General features: G+C 42.9%; 1 protein-coding gene across 1 annotated transcript in view; it reads left to right on the top strand.

Moving 5' to 3' along the window:
* SNX27 (sorting nexin 27) overlaps positions 1 to 12,436 on the top strand; it is an 82,897-nt gene extending 70,461 nt beyond the window's left edge. Inside the window, exons 9-12 of the mRNA XM_065877603.1 lie at positions 9,906 to 10,055; positions 10,385 to 10,513; positions 10,897 to 10,956; positions 11,855 to 12,436. Of these exons, the coding sequence (XP_065733675.1) occupies positions 9,906 to 10,055; positions 10,385 to 10,513; positions 10,897 to 10,956; positions 11,855 to 11,902 (387 nt within the window). The 3' untranslated portion in view covers positions 11,903 to 12,436. The remainder of the gene's footprint in view (positions 1 to 9,905; positions 10,056 to 10,384; positions 10,514 to 10,896; positions 10,957 to 11,854) is intronic.
* The last annotated feature ends 7,173 nt before the right edge of the window (positions 12,437 to 19,609 follow it).

The raw sequence follows: 19,609 nt of genomic DNA on the forward strand, positions 1-19,609 counted from the left end.
GGACATTTAGTTGTTTCCATGTCTTGGCTATTGTGAATAGTGCTGCAGTAAACATTGGGGTACATGTATCTTTCCGAATTTTGGTTTTCTCCAGATGCATGCCCAAGAGTGGGATTGCTGTATCATATGGTAGTTCTACTTTTAGTTTTTTTTTGGTTTTTTGTTTTTTTTACTTTTTTATTGACAGAATTTATAGCAGTTTCATATTACAGAAAAAACTAAGGAGATAGTACAGAGTTCCTATCTTAATATGGTACACTTGTTAAATATTAACTAAAGTCCAACAATTATTAATTTCCTTAGTTTTTTTTTTACATCTTTATTGGAATATAATTGCTTTACAATGTTGTGTTAGTTTCTGCTGTACAATAAAGTGAATCAGCTATATGTATACATATATACATATATCCCCATATCCCCTCCTTGTTGAGCCTCCCTCCTACCCTCCCTATCCCACCCCTCTAGGTTGTCACAAAGCATTGAGCTGATCTCCTGTGCTCTGCAGCAGCTTCCCACTAGCCATCCATTTTACATTTAGTAGTGTATATATGTCAATGCTACTCTCTTACTTCGTCCCAGCTTCCTCTTCCCTCCTCAAGTCCGTTCTTTATGTTTGTGTCTTTATTCCTGCCTTGCCACTAGGTTCATCAGTACCGTTTTTTTAGATTCCATATATGTGCGTTAGCATACAGTATTTGTTTTTCTTTTTCTGACTTCACTCTGTATGACAGACTCTAGGTCCATCCACCTCATTACAAATAACTCAATTTTGTTCCTTTTTATGGCTGAGTAGTATTCCATTGTATACATGTGCCACATCTTCTTTATCCATTCATCTGTCGATGGACATTTAGGTTGCTTCCATGTCCTGGCTATTGTAAATAGTGCTGCAGTGAACACTGGGGTCCATGTATCTTTTTGAATTATGGTTTTCTCCGGATATATGCCCAGGAGTGGGATTGCTGGGTCATATGGTAGCTCTATTTTTAGTTTTTTAAGGAACCTCCATACTGTTCTCCATAGTGGTTGTACCAATTTACATTCCCACCAACAGTGCAGGAGGGTTCCCTTTTCTCCATACCCTCTCCAGCATTTATTGTTTATAGATTTTATTTTTCGATATATTTTTAATTGAAGTATAGTTGATTTACAATGTTGTGTTAATTCTGCTGCACAGCAAAGTGATTCAGCCATATGTGTGTGTGTGTGTGTGTGTGTGTGTGTGTGTGTATGTATATATATGTGTGTGTATATATATATATATATATATATATATACACACATACACACACACTTTCTTTTAAAAACATCTTTATTGGAGTATAATTGCTTTACAATGCTGTGCTAGTTTCTGCTTTATAACAAAGTGAATCAGCTATACATATACATATATCCCCATATCTCCTCCCTCTTGCATCTCCCTCCCACCCTCCCTATCCCACCCCTCTAGGTGGTCACAAAGCACTGAACCTATCTCCCTGTACTATGCGGCTGCTTCCCACTAGGTATCTATTTTACATTTGGTAGTATATATGAGTCCATGCCACTCTCTCATTTCATCCCAGCTTACCCTTCCCCCTCCCTGTGTCCTCAAGTCCATTCTCTACATCTGCGTCATTATTCCTGTCCTGCCCCTAGGTTCTTCATAACTGTGTTTTTTTTTTCTTAGATTCCATATATATGTGTTAGCATATGGTATTTGTTTTTCTCTTTCTGACTTACTTCACTCTGTATGACAGACTCTAGGTCCATCCACCTCACTACAAATAACTCAATTTCGTTTCTTTTTATGGCTGAGTAGTATTCCATTGTATATATGTGCCACATCTTCTTTATCCATTCATCTGTCAGTGGATACTTAGGTTGCTTCCATGTCCTGGCTGTTGTAAATAGAGCTGCAGTGAACATTGTGGTACATGTCTCTTTTTGAATTATGGCTTTCTCAGGGTATATGCCCAGGAGTGGGATTGCTGGGTCATATGGTAGCTCTATTTTTAGTTTTTTAAGGAACCTTCATACTGTTCTCCATAGTGGCTATACCAGTTTACATTCCCACCAACAGTGCAGGAGGGTTCCCTTTTCTCCATACCCTCTCCAGTATTTATTGTTTTATAGATTTTATTTTTCAATATTTTTAATGAAGTATAGTTGATTTACAATGTTGTGTTAATTCTGTTGCACAGCAAAGTGATTCAGCTATATATATATATATATATATATACACACACACACACACACACACACACACACACATACACATACTTCATTTTAGTATTCTTTTTCATTATGGTTTATCATAGGATATTGAATATAGTTCTCTGTGCTGTACAGTAGGACCTTGTTGTTCATCCATTCTGTATATAAAAGCTTACATCTGCTAACACCAACCTCCCACTCCATTTTTCCTTCAACCTCCTCCCCCTTGGCAACCACCAGTCTGGTCTCTGTGTCTGTGTTTCTGTTTCGTAGATAGGTTCATTTGTGTCATAATTTAGATTCCACATATAAGTGATATTATATGGTATTTGTCTTTCTCCTTCTGACTTCATTTAGTATGATAATCTCTAGTTGCATCCATGTTGCTGCAAATGGCATTATTTTGTTCTTTTTTATAGCACTGAGTAGTATTCCATTGTATATATGTAACACGTCTTTATCCATTCATCTGTTGGTGGACATTTAGGTTGTTTCTATGTCTTGGCTATTGTGAATAGTGCTGCCATGAACATAGGGGTGCATTTTTTAAAATAAATTTATTTATTTTATTTATTTTCATTTTTGGCTGTGTTGGGTCTCTGTTGCTGTGTGCGGGCTTTCTCTTGTTGTGATAAGTGGGGGCTACTCTTCATTGAGGTGTGCGGGCTTCTCATTGCAGTGGCTTCTCTTGTTGCCGAGCACAGGCTCTAGGGGCACGGGCTTTAGTAGTTGTGGCACTCCAGCTCAGTAGTTGTGGCTCATGGGCTCTAGAGCACAGGCTCAGAAGCTGTGACGCACAGGCTTAGTTGTTCCGCTGCATGTGGGATCTTTCCAGACCAGGGCTCTAACCCATGTCCCCTGCATTGGCAGGCGGATTCTTAACCACTGCACCACCAGGGAAGCCCGCATATATCTTTTTGAATTACGGTTTTGTATAGATATATGCCCAGGAATGGGGTTGCTGGGTCATATGGTAGTTCTATTTTTAGTTTTATGAGGAACCGCCATACTGTTTTCCACAGTGGCTGCATCAGCTTACATTTCCACCAACAGTGTAAGAGGGTTCCCTTTTCTCCACACCCTCTCCAGCATTTGTTATTTGTAGACTTTTTGATGATGGCCATTCTGACTGGTGTGAGGTGATACCTCATTGTAGTTTTGATTTGCATTTCTCTAATAATTAGTGATGTTGAGCATCTTTTCATGTGCTTTTTGAAAATGCCCCTTCTTATCTCTTAAACCTATTCTAGTCATTTTTTTTTTTTTTTTTTTTTTTTGCGGTACGCGGGCCTCTCACTGTTGTGGCCTCTCCCGTTGCGGAGCAACAGGCTCCGGACGCGCAGGCCCAGCGGCCATGGCTCACGGGCCCAGCCGCTCCGCGGCATGTGGGATCCTCCCACACCGGGGCACGAACCCGTGTCCCCTGCATCGGCAGGCGGACTCTCAACCACTGCGCCACCAGGGAAGCCCTTCTAGTCATTTTTGAAAGATGTTTTACAACCTGGTCAGTGGCTTAACTGATTTAAAAAGAAGGAGGGAGATACAGACCTTGATATAAAGTCCATTGTGTTCCTCCATTTAGCACACAGAAAGCTTATTGTGGTATATATAGGTATATAACTTTATTATTAATAATAACCAAACAGTATTCTTTTTGATAATAAAAAGTCCTAAAATTAGATGTGTAAAACATTTAATATGATAAAAATAAGATTCTGTAAGAATTAATATTTGGATGTTTAACATTAGAAATTATTTTAGTTGTGATTTAGCAATCACAAAATCATTTGTTTTCCTAACTCCCACCTGTGCAGTTGCTTAAACATTTACGCTCAGTAGTGCGTTTGGTTAGTATGATATCCTAGAGCTGTGTTGTTCAGTTCCATAGCTGCTAGCCTCATGTGGCTATTTAAATTTAATTTTAAATTCATTTAACTTAAATAAAATTTAAAATCCAGTTCTTCCGATGCATTAGCACATTTCAGGTGTTGAGTAGTCACATGTGGCTAGTAGCTACTGTATTGGACAGCCCAGATATGGAACATTTTCATCATCACAGAAAGTTCTGTGGGAGAGGGCTACCTATGATATTTTTGGAATATTTCAAAATTAGTTTTGAATTGGTATCTGCTATAAATAGAGGGATGAAAATTGTCAAAAATAAAATTTGTGAAGAACACTTATGAAAACTTGCACCTATATCATCTTAAAACTTCTTTCTTGGCCAATTCAGATAGTTGAAATTTTTCCAGTTATAGTTTTTCATAATAGTTTTCACACAGTTTTTACACAAGGCAGTAATTGCATTGGTAATAATTCTGATAGGTCACCTGAATTTCTTTTGTACTTTCTGAGAAGTTCTTAGGAGGGAATGTTGATCCATCTAAATTAATTGTATTGGGACTTTCCTAGTGGCACAGTGGTTAAGAATCTGCCTGCCAATGCAGGGGACATGGGTTCGAGCCCTGGTCCGGGAAGATACCACATGCCACGGAGCAGCTAAGCCCATGCACCACAACTGCTGAGCCTGTGCTCTAGAGCCTGTGAACCACAACTACTGAGCTGGTGTGCCACAGCTACCGAAGCCTGTGCGCCTAGAACCTGTGCTCGGCAACAAGAGAAGCCACTACAATGAGAAACCCGCGCACTGCAACGAACACCCAACGCAGCCAAAAATAAATAAATAATTTTATTTATTTATTTTTTTAATTAATTAATTGTATTGGAATAAGAATGGAAACAAGTTAGCCACTGAACTTAAGCCCATAGTCTTATATCTAGGTGGAATAGTTATTTTATCACTCATGTGACAAAAAGGGAACCATCCACCAATGTTCTGCATACGAACAGGCTGAAATAGACAACACAAAAATCTTTTAAATAGAATTAAGTTTTGGGACTTCCCTGATGGTCCAGTGGTTAAGACTCCACGCTCCCAATGCAGGGGGCCTGAGTTCAATCCCTGGTCAGGGAACTAGATCCCACATGCCACAGCTAAGAGCCTCAACTAAAAAGATCCTGCACACGGCAACGAAGATCCCGCGTGCTGCGGGGCGCCAAATAAATAAATAAATAATTATTTGAAAATAAATAAAAATGTTTTTGAAAAAATAGAATAAAGTCCTGGCAGAATTTTGGTAAAGGGAATTTTGCTATGTGGGAGACAGGATTTTAAAACTCAACTTCTACCTCTTCTTTAAGATAATGGTATTGTCTTCTTTATATTAATGCATAATTCTGACCAACACATCTGCATCTTCTACTGAAAAGGGCTGTCCACCTCTGCAATAGTTCTTTGCCTTTGTCAAAGCCAGCAGAATCAAAGTAATTTCATAAGGCCTTCTGAATATGGAATACAGATTGTTTCTTTGCACATATAGCACTCTAAACACACTAGCTTCCATTTATACATTTAACAAAAAGTATTTGTTGAGCACCAAGTGTGTGCCAGGCACAGTGCAAAGTGCTAGAGAAATAAATAGGTTTGGGTTGTTCTGTGGCAAAATATAGAAAATCTGAGTTTAACAAGCATAATAATCTATTATGAAATAATTTTTTAGGCTCAAGTTTGTATCTTGTAATCCTCAGTTAAGAACACAAGTGCAGTTAGTACACTGATAGGTTTCCCCGTGGGTCATCTGAACTGAGTATAAAATATGCTTCTCTTGAAAACCTGGTGCCAGTGTACAAGTGTGTACCGGCCCCATAATACTGCAGTCCTATTTTAAAGACCTCCCCCCTGACAAAAGTTTGGGTTTTATTCAGGTATCAGTGTTCAAAGACATTAGCCTAGTCAATGGTCAATACATTGAAACTACCACCTCAGATGGACCCTTCAGAGCCCGTAGGTCTTGATACCATTATGATAACAACTTAGCACAGTTGATAGGCCTGAGATTAGGCCATATCACTACGATTAGTTGCCAGATCACTGTGAGACCTTCAGCAATTCACAAACTTGTCACTTTCGGTTTCATTTCTGTAAATTGGGGATGTTCAGGTTGCTAGCTCTCAAGTAGAATCTTGACAAAATACTCCAAAGTTAACAGATAAATAAGCTTTGTGTAAGTTCCCTTGCTCTCCGAATACAGAGGACAGCTCATACGTTTGCCATAGTTTGTAATACCCAGTGTGATCAAAATGTTTTTGTTTTTTACCTGTTTGCAAAGTTAGATTGAATCTCAAATTAGGATGGTTGAGAATATAGTGTACATAAGACTTGTTTTTTCTTTTTTTTCTCTCTCTCTTTTTTTTAAGTCTTTAATATTTATTTATCTTATTTTTGGCTGAGTTGGGTCTTCGTTGCTGCATGTGGGCTTTCTCTAGTTGCAGCGAGCGGGGGCTACTCTTCGTTGCGGTGCTCGGGCTTCTCATTGCAGTGGCTTCTTTTGTTGCGGAGCACGGGCTCTGGGCGTGCAGTCTTCAGTAGTTGTGGCTCGCGGGCTCCGTAGTTGTAGCTTGCAGGCTCTAGAGTGCAGGCTCAGTAGCTGTTGCACACAGGCTTAGTTGCTCTGTGGCATGTGGGATCTTCCCGGACCAGAGCTCGAACCCGTGTCCCCTGCATTGGCAGGCGGATTCATAACAACTGCACCACCAGGGAAGTCCCTCTCTCTTTTTTTTCAACTCTCACACAAGCAGTGAACGTGTAACTTATGTCTTGCCATTGTTGAACTGACAAATAAGAAGTTCCTGGGTTTGGGGTTCCCTGGTGGTGCAGTGGTTAAGAATCCGCCTGCCGATGCAGGGGACGTGGGTTCGAGCCCTGGTCCGGGAAGATCCCACATGCTGCGGAGCAAATAAGCCTGTGCGCCACAACTACTGAAGCCGCACGCCTAGAGCCTGTGCTCCACAGCAAGAGAAGCCACTGCAATGAGAAGCCCGCACACTGCAACGATGAGTAGCCTCCACTCGCCGCAAGTAGAGAAAGCCCGCACGCAGCAACGAAGACCCAGCACAGCCATAGATAAATAAATAAAATAAACAAACTTATTAAAAAAGAAAAAAAGTTTCTGGGTTTGTGTTTGTCAACATAATTTTTAATGATTTCACACAAGGCAGTATATGTGGAAGTCAGTGTTTCTCAAAGTGTAGTTGCCAGCCCAGTTACATGGGAATCCCTTGTCAAGCCTGCTCAAAATGCAGATTTCTGGACCCCACCTCACATTTACTAAACCAGAACCTCTAGGGGTAAGATCTAGAAATATTTGTGAAGATTTTTACAGAAGCACCCTAGTGAGTCTGCAACTTTAGGTGCTTGAGAAACACTACCCTTGGAATTTGGGAGAGTTGGCTTCCAAGTTTCCTCTCAGGCCTTTATTTCAATTTTAGATCTGGTTTGACCCTTGGCAGGTTGTTTGGGAGAACAGAGAGTTCTCCAGAATGGACCTCCATCCCTCACCTAAAGTGTTTTGCTCTGTTAAGTACTGTCTCTGCTTTAATAACCACCCTATTTCAGTATTTACCTATCTTGCTGAACATTGAACATTTATAAAATGTCCCATGCCATACCTGTCCTCTTCTCTTGCCTGATGTGCACCATCATCTAAGTGGTATACAAATCAAGGAAGGTAATTTAGGATACATATTTAGCTACTCAGAATTTAATATGAAAGGAGAATAGACAGGATAATTTTTTGTTTGAAGTACATAGCTACACCCTTATGTAAATATGTTTGAAAACAAAAGTTAACTTTCCTTTGGAAATTTGGATGTATGTAAAATTTTAAATATTTCTTCTCTGTGTTTTCTGCAAATCGAGGAATGTAGAGATTGCCCACTTAAAACTGAGAAATACTACCTGACCTGATAATCTCAGGAAAACCTTAAATTTCCCCAATGACACCTTACCTTAATGGAGCCTTTAAAATTTTTTTTAAAGCTGTCATGTATTGAATACCTAATTATGTACTAAGTACTATGCTAGATACTTTTCAAGGTCACAAATAACTGTATGGTATAGATGCTATTATTCCCTTTTTATGGAAGAGGAAACAAAGGCTCCTAGGATTTAATAATTTGCTAGAGTTCAAATAACTTGCCCAAGATTACAGAGTTAGGAAGTTATGGGTCCAGGATTCAAGCCTGGGGCGTTCTGGGCCCAGGCTCTTGATCACTACTCTGCTGTTTGCTGCTTGTTATAACCCCAGAAGAGTTCTCTCCTATGTCATCCACTGCCTGTCATATTTACCAAAGTATAGATAGTAGCCAGAGATTTATTTTTGTTCATAGTGCCAGTAGAAGGCCTAAGCAGTTTATCACTGGTTCAGGATGGATGATGGTCAAGGGGGATGGATGGGGTAACGGAGGGAGACAGAGAAGAAAAATGATGCAAGTGAAGTATTTTGGCACTTCTGTATTGACCCTGTCCCTGTGTTCTTGCTACCCCTTTATAAGTTTTCACCTTTAAAGTTGCTGTTATTTTCCCCAAGCAGAAGTAAATACAAAGTAGGGAAGGGAGCCTGTGGTGTAATTTTTTTTCCCCCTGGGCCCTTAGGTCTTCCCAGACAGTCCCTGGTGGCAGTAGAGACAGCCTTAGGTGCCATTCCTTGGTACCAGAGCCATAGGTTGCCTAGGGTCCTTTTTGTGCCTGTCTCTTCTTTTCTCTTGGTGAGGCGGAAGGCAGCTCTCCAGTGTATTCTAACCTCCGTACCCATCTAGTTGAAATCAACTAGGGTGCTATACCTTTGTCTTCTCTCTAACTCTCTGCGCACATCACCACTATGCCTTGTTCTTCCTGTGTGACATGCAGATGGGGGTGTCACACAGACTTGAGACTATTTGCTTGTTTCCCAGGCAATCACTGAGGAAACCAGGTCAGAGTCCCTGCATCTTATTTTTCCTTATCATCTTTCCCTATTTCTCTTCTCTCCTTCCCATTCATTATCTTTTACTCTCTCCCCTCTCAACTCAACATAGTGAGTTAAGTAAGAGAGAGGCCAGCCTTAACTGTAGAGGAGAAGGGACAAAGAGTTCAGAGACCTCTCTGGATCAGTCTTGGAGCATTGTACCTGTGAGGGTCACATATGTCACTTGTTTTGGGTCTAGATGCTTTTTAAGGAGACATATATGCTGGAGACCCAGGGGACAGTGGGGCTAAATGGGACAGGTTGGTAATAGAGAAAGGATCAGAGGCTTAGAAATTAAACCTGGCTTCTAATCCTGGTTGTGCCACTTACTATTACCTGTGACATTAAGCAAGTCTCATTATTATTCTGAGTTTCTGTAAAATGACTAACTTTTAAAGTTTCCTTCAGCTTAAACTTTTTATGAATATGAGATTTGGGATAGCTTAATCCTCATCACTGAGATCATTCTAACTTTTGATTGGAGAAGAGATGAGAAACATTAGCTCTCTTACCTTAATTATAAGGATAGATTTGATTGCATCCCTTAGGTACAGTGAAAATAGAGGGCTGGACTAAATGGCATTGTGAGTTCCCTCTAGTCCTAGGGCTCTTGGTTGCAGTATCTCTTCTGGCTTCATTTATATATAAGTAGAGAAAGAGAGCAGGGTTGGAAGTATGGAGTTGGAAGTTAGAAGGATAAAGGATCATCTAGGAGTCCTGTCCCAGCTCGGCAATGGATGTGAGACCAGAGGCAAGGTCTCCGGGTTGCGAGGTTTCTCTCGGTTCTTTTGTGTGCCATCGCAGCAGCTCCTGATGATGGTGTGGTTCTATAGTAACACTGTTTCTCTTTCCTTTTTTCTCTAGTACCTCAACATGCTAAGGACTTGTGAGGGCTACAATGAAATCATCTTCCCCCACTGTGCCTGCGACTCCAGGAGAAAGGGGCATGTTATCACAGCCATCAGCATCACGCACTTTAAACTGCATGCCTGCACTGAAGAAGGACAGCTGGAGGTGAGAGTTCATTTAGCATGTAGCTGGGAAGTCAGGGGGCATGGTCCAGGAACACCAGGAATACTTTGATACTCCCTTGCTATGTTTTAATTCCTCCTTGTGGGGGAAATGATATCAAGACTGTTTTGACTGGGGTAAATAGGCTCTGGATCTACACTGCTCCTCACCTTCACTGGCTGCTTACACTGACTTTTATTCTTCTGTCACAGTCTTTTCCCTGAAATGATGTAGACATCTCTACTGATTTCTTTTCTGCTGTCTGGTTCAGAACCATCTTACCTAAGCTCCCCAGCATTCTCAAACTTATGCTCTTGTTCTCGGTTGTTTAGAACCAGGTAATAGCATTTGAATGGGATGAGATGCAACGATGGGATACAGATGAAGAAGGAATGGCCTTCTGTTTTGAATATGCTCGAGGAGAGAAGAAGCCTCGATGGGTTAAAATCTTCACACCATATGTGAGTGGTAGTTGGGGAAGCATGCACGGGGAAAGTAGATTGGGCTTAAAGTTCTCCTTAAGCTAAATGCATAAATGGAGAGAGCTGTAGAGCAGTTGTTTTGAGATCTGAACCTGTTTGAATCCTAGAGCCCCAGGTTCTTCCTGGCTTTCCTTTAGGCCTGAGTAGGATTGGCAATTTCATATCCCACTTGACTCACAGTTAACCACTAGAAGGAGCCAGAGAATAGCAGATGAGCCAGGCCTGGGTTTTATGGAGCTTGTTAAGGTTTTTCTCTAGGCTGAGCAAGTTTGGAAGGTGACTCTGGGCAGGAGTTCAAAGGCATGGTCCTCTGGTGCCTGGTCTTGAGAAGCCAGTGAGTGTTGCTCTGTTTTTTTTTTCAGTTCAATTACATGCATGAATGCTTCGAGAGGGTGTTCTGCGAGCTCAAGTGGAGAAAAGAGGTAATTCTAAACAATCTTGAATTGGCCTTTTCATCTTTTTTTGTTTGTTTGTTTAAAATGTATAGTCCTGTGGCCAAATACCTGGGGCCCTCATCTCCATCTGTCTAGGAGTATTAGTTAGAGACTGGTTATCCCATGTGAGCCAGGATATTCTTCCAGAAAGGTTATTAGCCTTGGACGCTAAACGGACTGTGCCAAAAAGCCCTCCTTCCATTGTCTAGAGACTGGCCATTGGCTACAGGCTATTCCATCCCTCATAACTTCATGCACCCTCCTCTGCTTGTTTTTTATCGGTCGCCCTCTGTGTTCTTCCTGACCCAGAAGGGCAGCTGTCCTCAGTTTTAGCCATTCTGACTGGGTGAGATGTGAAAGAGTCTGTCTAGGCTAACCAAGAGTGTGTGTGCATGAGAAGGTTTTTGCTGCTGCTTTCCTGCTGTCTGTATATGCCAGTGCTGGAACAGAATTTAAAACATTCAGAATAATTAGCTACTTACTCTCAAAGAATATGTTCCCAAGGTTCAGAGGGTAAAGTCAGGAATAAGAAAATTTATATTCTTGGTATAGTAGAAAGAACATAGGGCTCTGGGAATCAGATCTGGATTCTCTCCCAGCTTTTTTTCTCTCTGTGATCTTGGACAAATCAGCCTCCCTGGATCTCAGTTTTCTCATCTTTCCTCATCTGTGAGACAGGAAGGCTGAACCGGATAGTTAATATCCTAGGTCCCTTCCAACTCTAAAAGGCTATGATTCTTGATGGAAAGTTATATCAAGTGAAGAGGCCAATCAGATCAAGTCATCCATCCAGTCATACATTTTCTGTGTGAGGGGTTGTCTCTAGATGGGAGGAGATGAGGACACCTAAGGCTTCCCAGTAACTGTTTTCTTTTTTTCCTTTCAGAACATTTTCCAGATGGCGAGGTCACAGCAGAGAGATGTGGCCACCTAGCCTTTCGTTACCCTCTTCCCTTCTCTTCACCCTCATCCTCTTATCCCTTTCGTCTCCCATGTCAGACAGAGTAACCATTAACACGAAAGAAGAGAAAAAGGAAAAAAGTCATTATATTCAAAAGCCCTAAACTAAATATTATTAATAATCCCTCTGAATTTCATATCTCTGGAATTGAGCTGGTAGAGAACAACAGATGGGTCAGCACCAGGAGTCAACTGAGTTAAGACAGGAAAAGAAATAAGCCCAACCAACTCGCCAAAGGTATCTTTGTCTTTTCAACTGGGCCTCATACCAACAGACTCTCCTTGTACTATATTTTTAGAACTGGAACTATGAACTCCATCCATTTGCACTGTTCAGGCATATATATGTATGTATGTAAAAATTATATATACACAAATTAGCTGCACGTATATACATATATATATTTCTTTTTAAATTTCATATTGATGGCAGTACCTTTTTTAGCTTGTGTTTTTACACACCTTTCACTAGAATTCATGACTTCTCTCTTGCTCTCTTTATTTTGAAACAAACTTTAAAAAGGAAAAAAAAAATTTACAGGGAAAAATACCTCTCCTCATGAAGGACTCGAAAAGTTTACAACCTGCTTGGGTTTTTCCCCCCTTTTTTGTATTGAATGAAGATTCTGGATCATGGGTTGCCATAGAGTCTGAGGAGCAAGGAGCATAGTTTCTTTATCTTCCAAGAGGCTGCTGGGGAGGAGAAAGAGGTGTGTTTCTCAAGGGCAGCAAGGCTGCAGATCTGCAGCGAGAGTCTAAAGACTTGGTGTGGTCTCTCTTGATTCCAAGACAACTTTCCTGGTCCATCTCTGTCTCTTCCACTCATGGCTTTTAGCCACATTCTACATCTTCCTGCTTCCCGAGGGCCCCCTGTATGGTTTCCCTCAACAGGCCTAGAATGAAGGGGAGGGCGGACTCAGGAGGTTGACGCCACAGACACCTGAAACACTTAGAGGTCATGATTTCCCATTTCCCTGCTCTTTCTGAAGCAGGGATGGTACTTGGGACCAGAGTTAAAGCTGATACCTTTAGGCACAAAGATTGGACTTAAGTAGGGGGAAGGAAAGAAGAAAGTCCCTATGAATATAAGCTTGTCCCTACTCCATTGCTGACCAATAACCACCCATAACTATTACATTCTCTGTGACTTCCTTAAACGCCCATGTTGGGGAAGGATCTGACAGCATCCCCAAGGCCTTGGGGAAACTTGGAAGGGTCGGTGGCCCGTGCCGGGCAAACCATACCCCGTCCAAGCCAGCTGAGGACCCAGGAAGGAGCAGTAGTAATATGGGTGATTTGGGTTGGATCTCAGCTTTGAATTAAAAGGAACCTGAAGGAAAATCTTTTTGTCCCTCAAAGAGCTCCTCATCTGATCTTGCAGTTAGACCTTTTGAGACCTGAGAGCTACATCCCAGGATCTGGGGCCAGGGCTGACTGGGATGGAGCAACATTCTCAACCCCCAGCCTCCAAAGGTACTGCATTGGGAGCTCTGATACAGTCAGGCTCCGATGCACCTGAAACATTTTTGAGCCTTCTTTACTTTTTTCCTTCTCTACCTTCTAAACAGAAACCTCCATAGAATGGCATCTTTTGCTTTGTCTAACTGGGAGGCAGCCATAGTTGGTTGTAGTCAACTCCACTGAGCAGTGTTGGGGTGGTTTGAAGTTTCTGTTTTTGTAACTTGTTTTTGCAGATTGTTGTGAGGCCACTTTGCTCTCTGTCTCACTCTGTTGTCTTGGCAGGCGCTTGCCCCACGGGGTGTGGGATTGTATAGGACATCCTATCTTTCCTCACCTTCTCCAAACCCAGGTGGAATCACAGAGTGCAAAATGTAGGAAAGCTGAATGTTTAAAATTGCAGAGAGTGATCCCTGATTTGGAGGCTTTGGCACAGAATTAACTTCTTCTGGCTTAAATGAATTTAATAATGAGCCAAAGGACCCTGGAAAGAAGGTATGTTGATTGCCCACTCCAAGATGCTGAAGAGGCTTTTGGCACCAGCTTTGTTCAAACTTTAAAAATAGCAGTTTGCCCCTATTCCTTCAGAGTGGGAGAGGAATGAACAAATCCGGGAGTCCGTGGGAAGCCCAGATGCTGACCTGTGATGTGAGAGTAGCGGGGATGCCTTTAGCGTGCATAGACGCTGCTCCTGTGTCGTTCTGACCTGGCACTCACTTGGTGCTTGGAGATTGGGTGAGGGCCCTGTAGGTAGTTAGCCTGTTTAGCCCCTGCTTGAGGCTGTACCACTAACAAAGCCCCAGCTACAGTGAGAAGGGGAGAGCAGGGAAGCCCTGGAGGACAGCGCCTTCTTCTCTCCCACCCACAGCAGCGTCCTGCAATGGAGGCAGAGGTCGCTGTGGCTGTACAGCTCCATCCAGTCAAGCTCTTCTTTGCACGAAGCAGTGTTAGTGTGATACCCTTTCCCCCTTGCTCTGCACTTCCTTTCTTGAATCCCTACCACCTTTCTCAGTCCAGGGTTCTGCCCAGGGAGTCTTCTGCTCAGTCTCTTTTTGCAGTTTGTCTCCGGGAAATAGTCTCCCCTTTCCCCCTGCTTTGCCCCAGCAGAGCCAGCAGGATCTCCCTGATCTCTTGTTGTCCTCCCTTCCCAACAGAGAGTTTCTATCCATAAAAACTCAGAGTTTTTATGGATCAGGAGAAAATGCAGGCCCTGAGACACCTATCCCTGCAGAAAGGGTTCCCTTGGGCCATACTTTGGGTTTTCTCCTCCTTACATTTTTATTTTACTCTCCCTTTTTCTGCCCTCCCCTTGCCCTAGGTCTAAGCTCAGCACAGGCGAGTGCTCGGGGCAGCTCCTGGGCCTGGACAGCTCTCAGGGAGGAATTAGAGAAATGTTCAGCATCCCCGTGCCTGGCCCATCCAGTTTCATCCTTTAGTTACGCAGGCCAGTAGCTTCGGGTTATCCCTTCTTATATCTCCAAACCCAGTGCTTGGAGCAGCAGCTCTAACAGGAGGTGATACCTCTCTCTTTCACTTCAGAATTTGCCAGCTTAGGGGCCTGGCTCTTGAAGGCAGTTTTCTTAAAGGGGACTGCATCCTGGGTGACCCGAAGTCTCCAGACCTAGAGGGACAACTGTGCCCTCTCTTCTCTGCTTCATGTTCTCTGGCTGGATTGATTCAGCGGTAGAAACCATTTGGTCTTTTGCACCCCAGCATACCGCTAGGTTCCTTCCAGAGTCATTGTGTCACATTAGCTTCCTTTTGGAGGGAGGGTGATGTGGGTAAATACTCAGATAGCAGAGGCAGTGGGTGTGCATCTTTAGTTCCCCATCTTCCGGTTTCACCTCCTGCCCTCCTCTTGCCCTAAACCTGAGCACATCATGCCAGGCCTCACTCATACAGGATGGTGTCAGCTCACTCCTCAGCAGTAATCTAGGGTGTGTGGGAAGCTTAAGGCTCTGGGGAAGAACAGAATCGAAGAGGGGATGATGTGGGTGGAGGCACTGGCCAACTAACTGCTAAACTTGGACACCAGTTTTATATCACATCCCCCTTTGTAAGCCAGTGAGCAGGGCTTCAGTTTTCCCCAGACCATGCACACTTTTAATTTATTTGAGAGAAACTCTAATTGTATTTTCACTGCAGTATCTTGTATTTTTTATTTGTGATTTAAGAAATGTGAAGAGAAAATACACAGACACATAATGGCTAACAGTGTTTCTTTCATTCCTTGTTCTAGAGCTAACCACTCTAAAATTGTTTGGTAATGTCACTTAGTGTAATTAATTGTAACATATTCTTTTAAATAAATTGATTTATTGATGAAACTATTTTTTGGTTTCCTAGACTTACAAATCCTTCGGGTTGTGTGGGAAGAGGTGAAGAAAGACGTTTGAGATTTGAGTTTGAATGATCAGTCTGAAAATAGGAAGGAACATCTGACTAGTCCTCCTGACCAACTAGCTAGTGAGGCGGTTGTTTGAGAGCAGGAGATGGGGAAGGGTGGGAAAAGGAGAAGCTGGGAGGCCCCTGGTCCAAAGTTCTATTTCCAGAAAATTCCTCCTTTGAAAATTCCTTCTTCCCCCTCAACCCTCAGGGTTGGTTGTGCCAGCTTGCACAAACTCCACGTTAAGACTCACAGGACTTCTGTTCCTCAGCCTTATGCAGATAGAGCCTGGCAGAGCCCTTGGGACAGATCTTAGCACTGTCCGCCTGCCCGCAGCCACATGTATATACTTTTTCATTTTTCAAGTTACTTAGGAAACTTCTCTCTGGAATCTGAGCTGAATGGTACCTATTACCCCTAACGAATGCCAGCTCAATACCGTGTCCTCTGGGTGATTATATTCTCCCCTCTGCCCACTCCTGAGAATAAGCGTGGTCTTGCATGTTCTTTGCTTTTGCGGAGGAATCTCAGGTGTTGTAGCCTGAGTACCTACTCTTAAGGATACCTACCCTACTCTGTGTGTTAGTTTATGGGCTGAATCTATTCCGAAAAGCTCAGCATTTACGTTAGGTCAGATATTTTAAATTATTTTTTATAAACCTTCCTGTTTTGTTTTTCTAATCCCTAGCCATGTGCTTTTGCTCCTTGATTGGAGACCATAAGAGCAAGGTGTAGTTTGACATTTGGTTTGGCAGTTCGGGGAGAGACATTGCTGTGGGTCTCTCACTGAGCCGTCAGCATTCAATAATTGAAATCTGGTAAATACTACTGTGCTAATGGGGAAAAAAAAATTTTTTTTCTTTAACAAGGGAAGAATCCACAGAGAAGTAGAAAGTGGAACTCCAGAGTTAGAATTATAGAAGTTAAAGTCAAACATTTATTGAATATCTACTGTGTGCAGGGTATTGTGTTAGATACTGCAATAGATACAAAAGCGAAGTAAGACACACTGTGCTAACTTGCAGCCTCTCAGAGGAATGACCATATGACGTAGCTGTGGAAGGGTTAAGTGCCGGAAGGACTAGAAAAGGAGGGGAGAAAGATCTCTGGGTGAAGGCAATGAAGGAAATCTTTTTTTTTTTTTTTTTTTTTTTTGTGGTACATGGGCCTCTCACTGTTGTGGCCTCTCCCATTGTGGAGCACAGGCTCTGGACGCGCAGGCTCAGTGGCCATGGCTCACGGGCCCAGCCGCTCCGCGGCACATGGGATCTTCCCGGACCAGGGCACAAACCCATGTCCCCTGCATTGGCAGGCGGACTCTCAACCACTGCGCCACCAGGGAAGCCCAATGAAGGAAATCTTGATGAAGAAAGTGAACTGTTTAGATTAAGCAGAATTTCAACAAGAAGGCATTCAGCAAGCTTTACTGAGCCATTATGTGCCAGACACTAGTAATTGGGAATGAAAAGACATGGGTGTGGCGGGGCTCAAACTTGGCCAGATGAACAACAAATAGCCCTGTTTCATTAGAACTTAAGGTGTGTGTAGGAATAAAACAGAAGATAAGCCTTCGAAGACCCTTAAATGCCAGGTGAAGTGCTCTACGTTAAAAAAAAAAAAAAAAAGGGAGGGGGGATTCCCTGGTGGCCCAGTGGTTAGGACTCTTCGCTGTCACTCCCGATGGCCCAGGTTCAGTCTCTGGTTGGGGAACTAAGATCCCACAAGCCACGGCACAGCCAGAAAAAAGAACCAGAGAAGTTTTTTTCTTCATCAGCTCCGCTTTAGAAACACTGATATTTCAGAATACACACAGAGGGATCAATTAGGAGACTGCCGTGATTAGTTAGTAAGTGGAGGCAGTGATAACTTGAAACGAGGGAAATGGGTATGAAAAAACTGTGGAAGTACAATCATTTATGATTTAGCATTAAACACTGAGTTGATGTGAGAGGAGTAAAAGACTCCCAAGATTTCATGGCTAGGTGAACTTTGGGGAAGAAAATATTTTAGCTTTGGACCGATTATAATTCAGGCATGTGTGAGAAATCTAGATACAGGTGTCCAGCAGTTATTTCTTAATTATTTGCTGAGCACCTTCTAATGTTCTGGGCACTGATGAGGATGGTGGGGATACAGTGGTGATAAGGCAGAGTAAATACCTGTGAATGAATTCGTAGACGACAGGTGTCTTCTCTGGAGAGCACGTTGTAGGAGAGGAGGGGAAATGCAGAGGCGGGTAAGGAGGACACTGCAGGCCTCCAGTGGGCGAGGGTTACCTGGAGAGTGTTGATGGCGGTGGAGATGGAGAGACAGACGTGAGTACATCACCGACGCATTTTAGAGAGAGAACCAGTAGAGCTTTGCAGTTGGGTTGGATATGAAACGTGAGAAAGGGTGTGATCAGAGTTTTGGCCTGGGTGGATACACAGTGGTGGTCTTTACGAGCGAGCAAGGAGGACTGAGGGAGGAAAGGCAGTACTGAAACTGAGTTCAGGAGAAACCTTAGGTTAGAAACACATAGCTGGGAGTCGTTTTCACTGAGCAGATGGGAAGATGCAACCCCATTTATGGGGAGCAAGAGGGAGCTGACTACTCAGGGAGATAGACCGAAAGAGGGGCCAGAGAAGGGAGAATCTAAGAGCCGGGAGCTTGAGCCAGGGCTGCTCAAGTTCTCAGATTTGGAGACGAGAATGAGGCTTGGCCATGAGTGGCAATTCCTTCAATCACAAATACAAGCAGCCAAGGCTGTGACAGCCTTTGAAATTTTAGCAGGAGGATGAAAAGACAAAGGCAACCCTGAAAGTCAGAGAGGGTGTCAAGCTACTGAAGGGTCCAATCCTAAGGAAGCAAGACACCTTGCATTACATTCATACATTTTAAAGCTCAGAAAATACAGACGGGATGAGAATGCATTGAAGGAACAATCCAGGGCTTTCCCCTGCCACATTCTCATCACCACAGTCCCCCTAAGTGAGGATGTTTTTCTAAATGTCTGTTTTTGTTTCTAAAACTAGAAGCCTTCTCCCAATCCCTGCTATTAACCTGTCAGCTCCACTCTTCTGCCTCGAGAATTTATTTTCCTTCTCTCTTCTCTTTATTCTGCCATTAACATTTGAACAGTAACTTGATTATTTTAGAAGAAACTGGTGCTGAGTTTCATCTTCTTTGGTCTGAAGTTAGGTGATCCTATTGTCATCATTTTCTGTTTCTTCTGCATTTTATTACTGAGGCCTCTTCTGCTCAGAAGAGATGTTAGTGAACTTGTTAGTTAGCGGAACTATCCCTCCTTTATACCCTTCCTACTACATTTGAAGCCAGTATGTCTGAAAAAGTCTGTGTTCATACAAGAAACAAGTTAGGAGCTTCCTTTTCCGTCTCAGATGGCCTCCTATGTTTTGCTGTCAAAGGGCCTGGAGAATCCCTGCCCAGATGTTGTTTTGACTCCCCAGAAGAACCCTTTGTGTCTTCTTCATCCCCATCATTCAGCCTGACTTATCTACTGCTCCTCTGGAGAAAATCTGGCTGCAGCCTTGCAGGGAGAGGGGACAGCAGTGAGCAGTGACAGACAATAAGTGTAGTCTTCAATGTTTGTGTGAAGGGCTACCACACTGAGGGGCTGCCTGCGATCTGGAAAGATGCCAGGAAGGAGGAGCCTTCCGAGTCCCCCCAGCTCCCACATCTCAGGAGAACCCACCAGTCAGTAAATCACTCTGGGAGACGCCCTTTGGTTTAAACCCAACTTTCCATCTCTGTCCTGACCAGAAACTGTTGCAAAGCCATGGTGAGCAGCTCAGGGGAAAATTCATAGTGTTAATACCAACTCCTGTTACCTTCCTC

This window comes from Phocoena phocoena, chromosome 1 (genome assembly GCF_963924675.1).
Source record: "Phocoena phocoena chromosome 1, mPhoPho1.1, whole genome shotgun sequence".
NCBI lineage: Eukaryota > Metazoa > Chordata > Mammalia > Artiodactyla > Phocoenidae > Phocoena > Phocoena phocoena.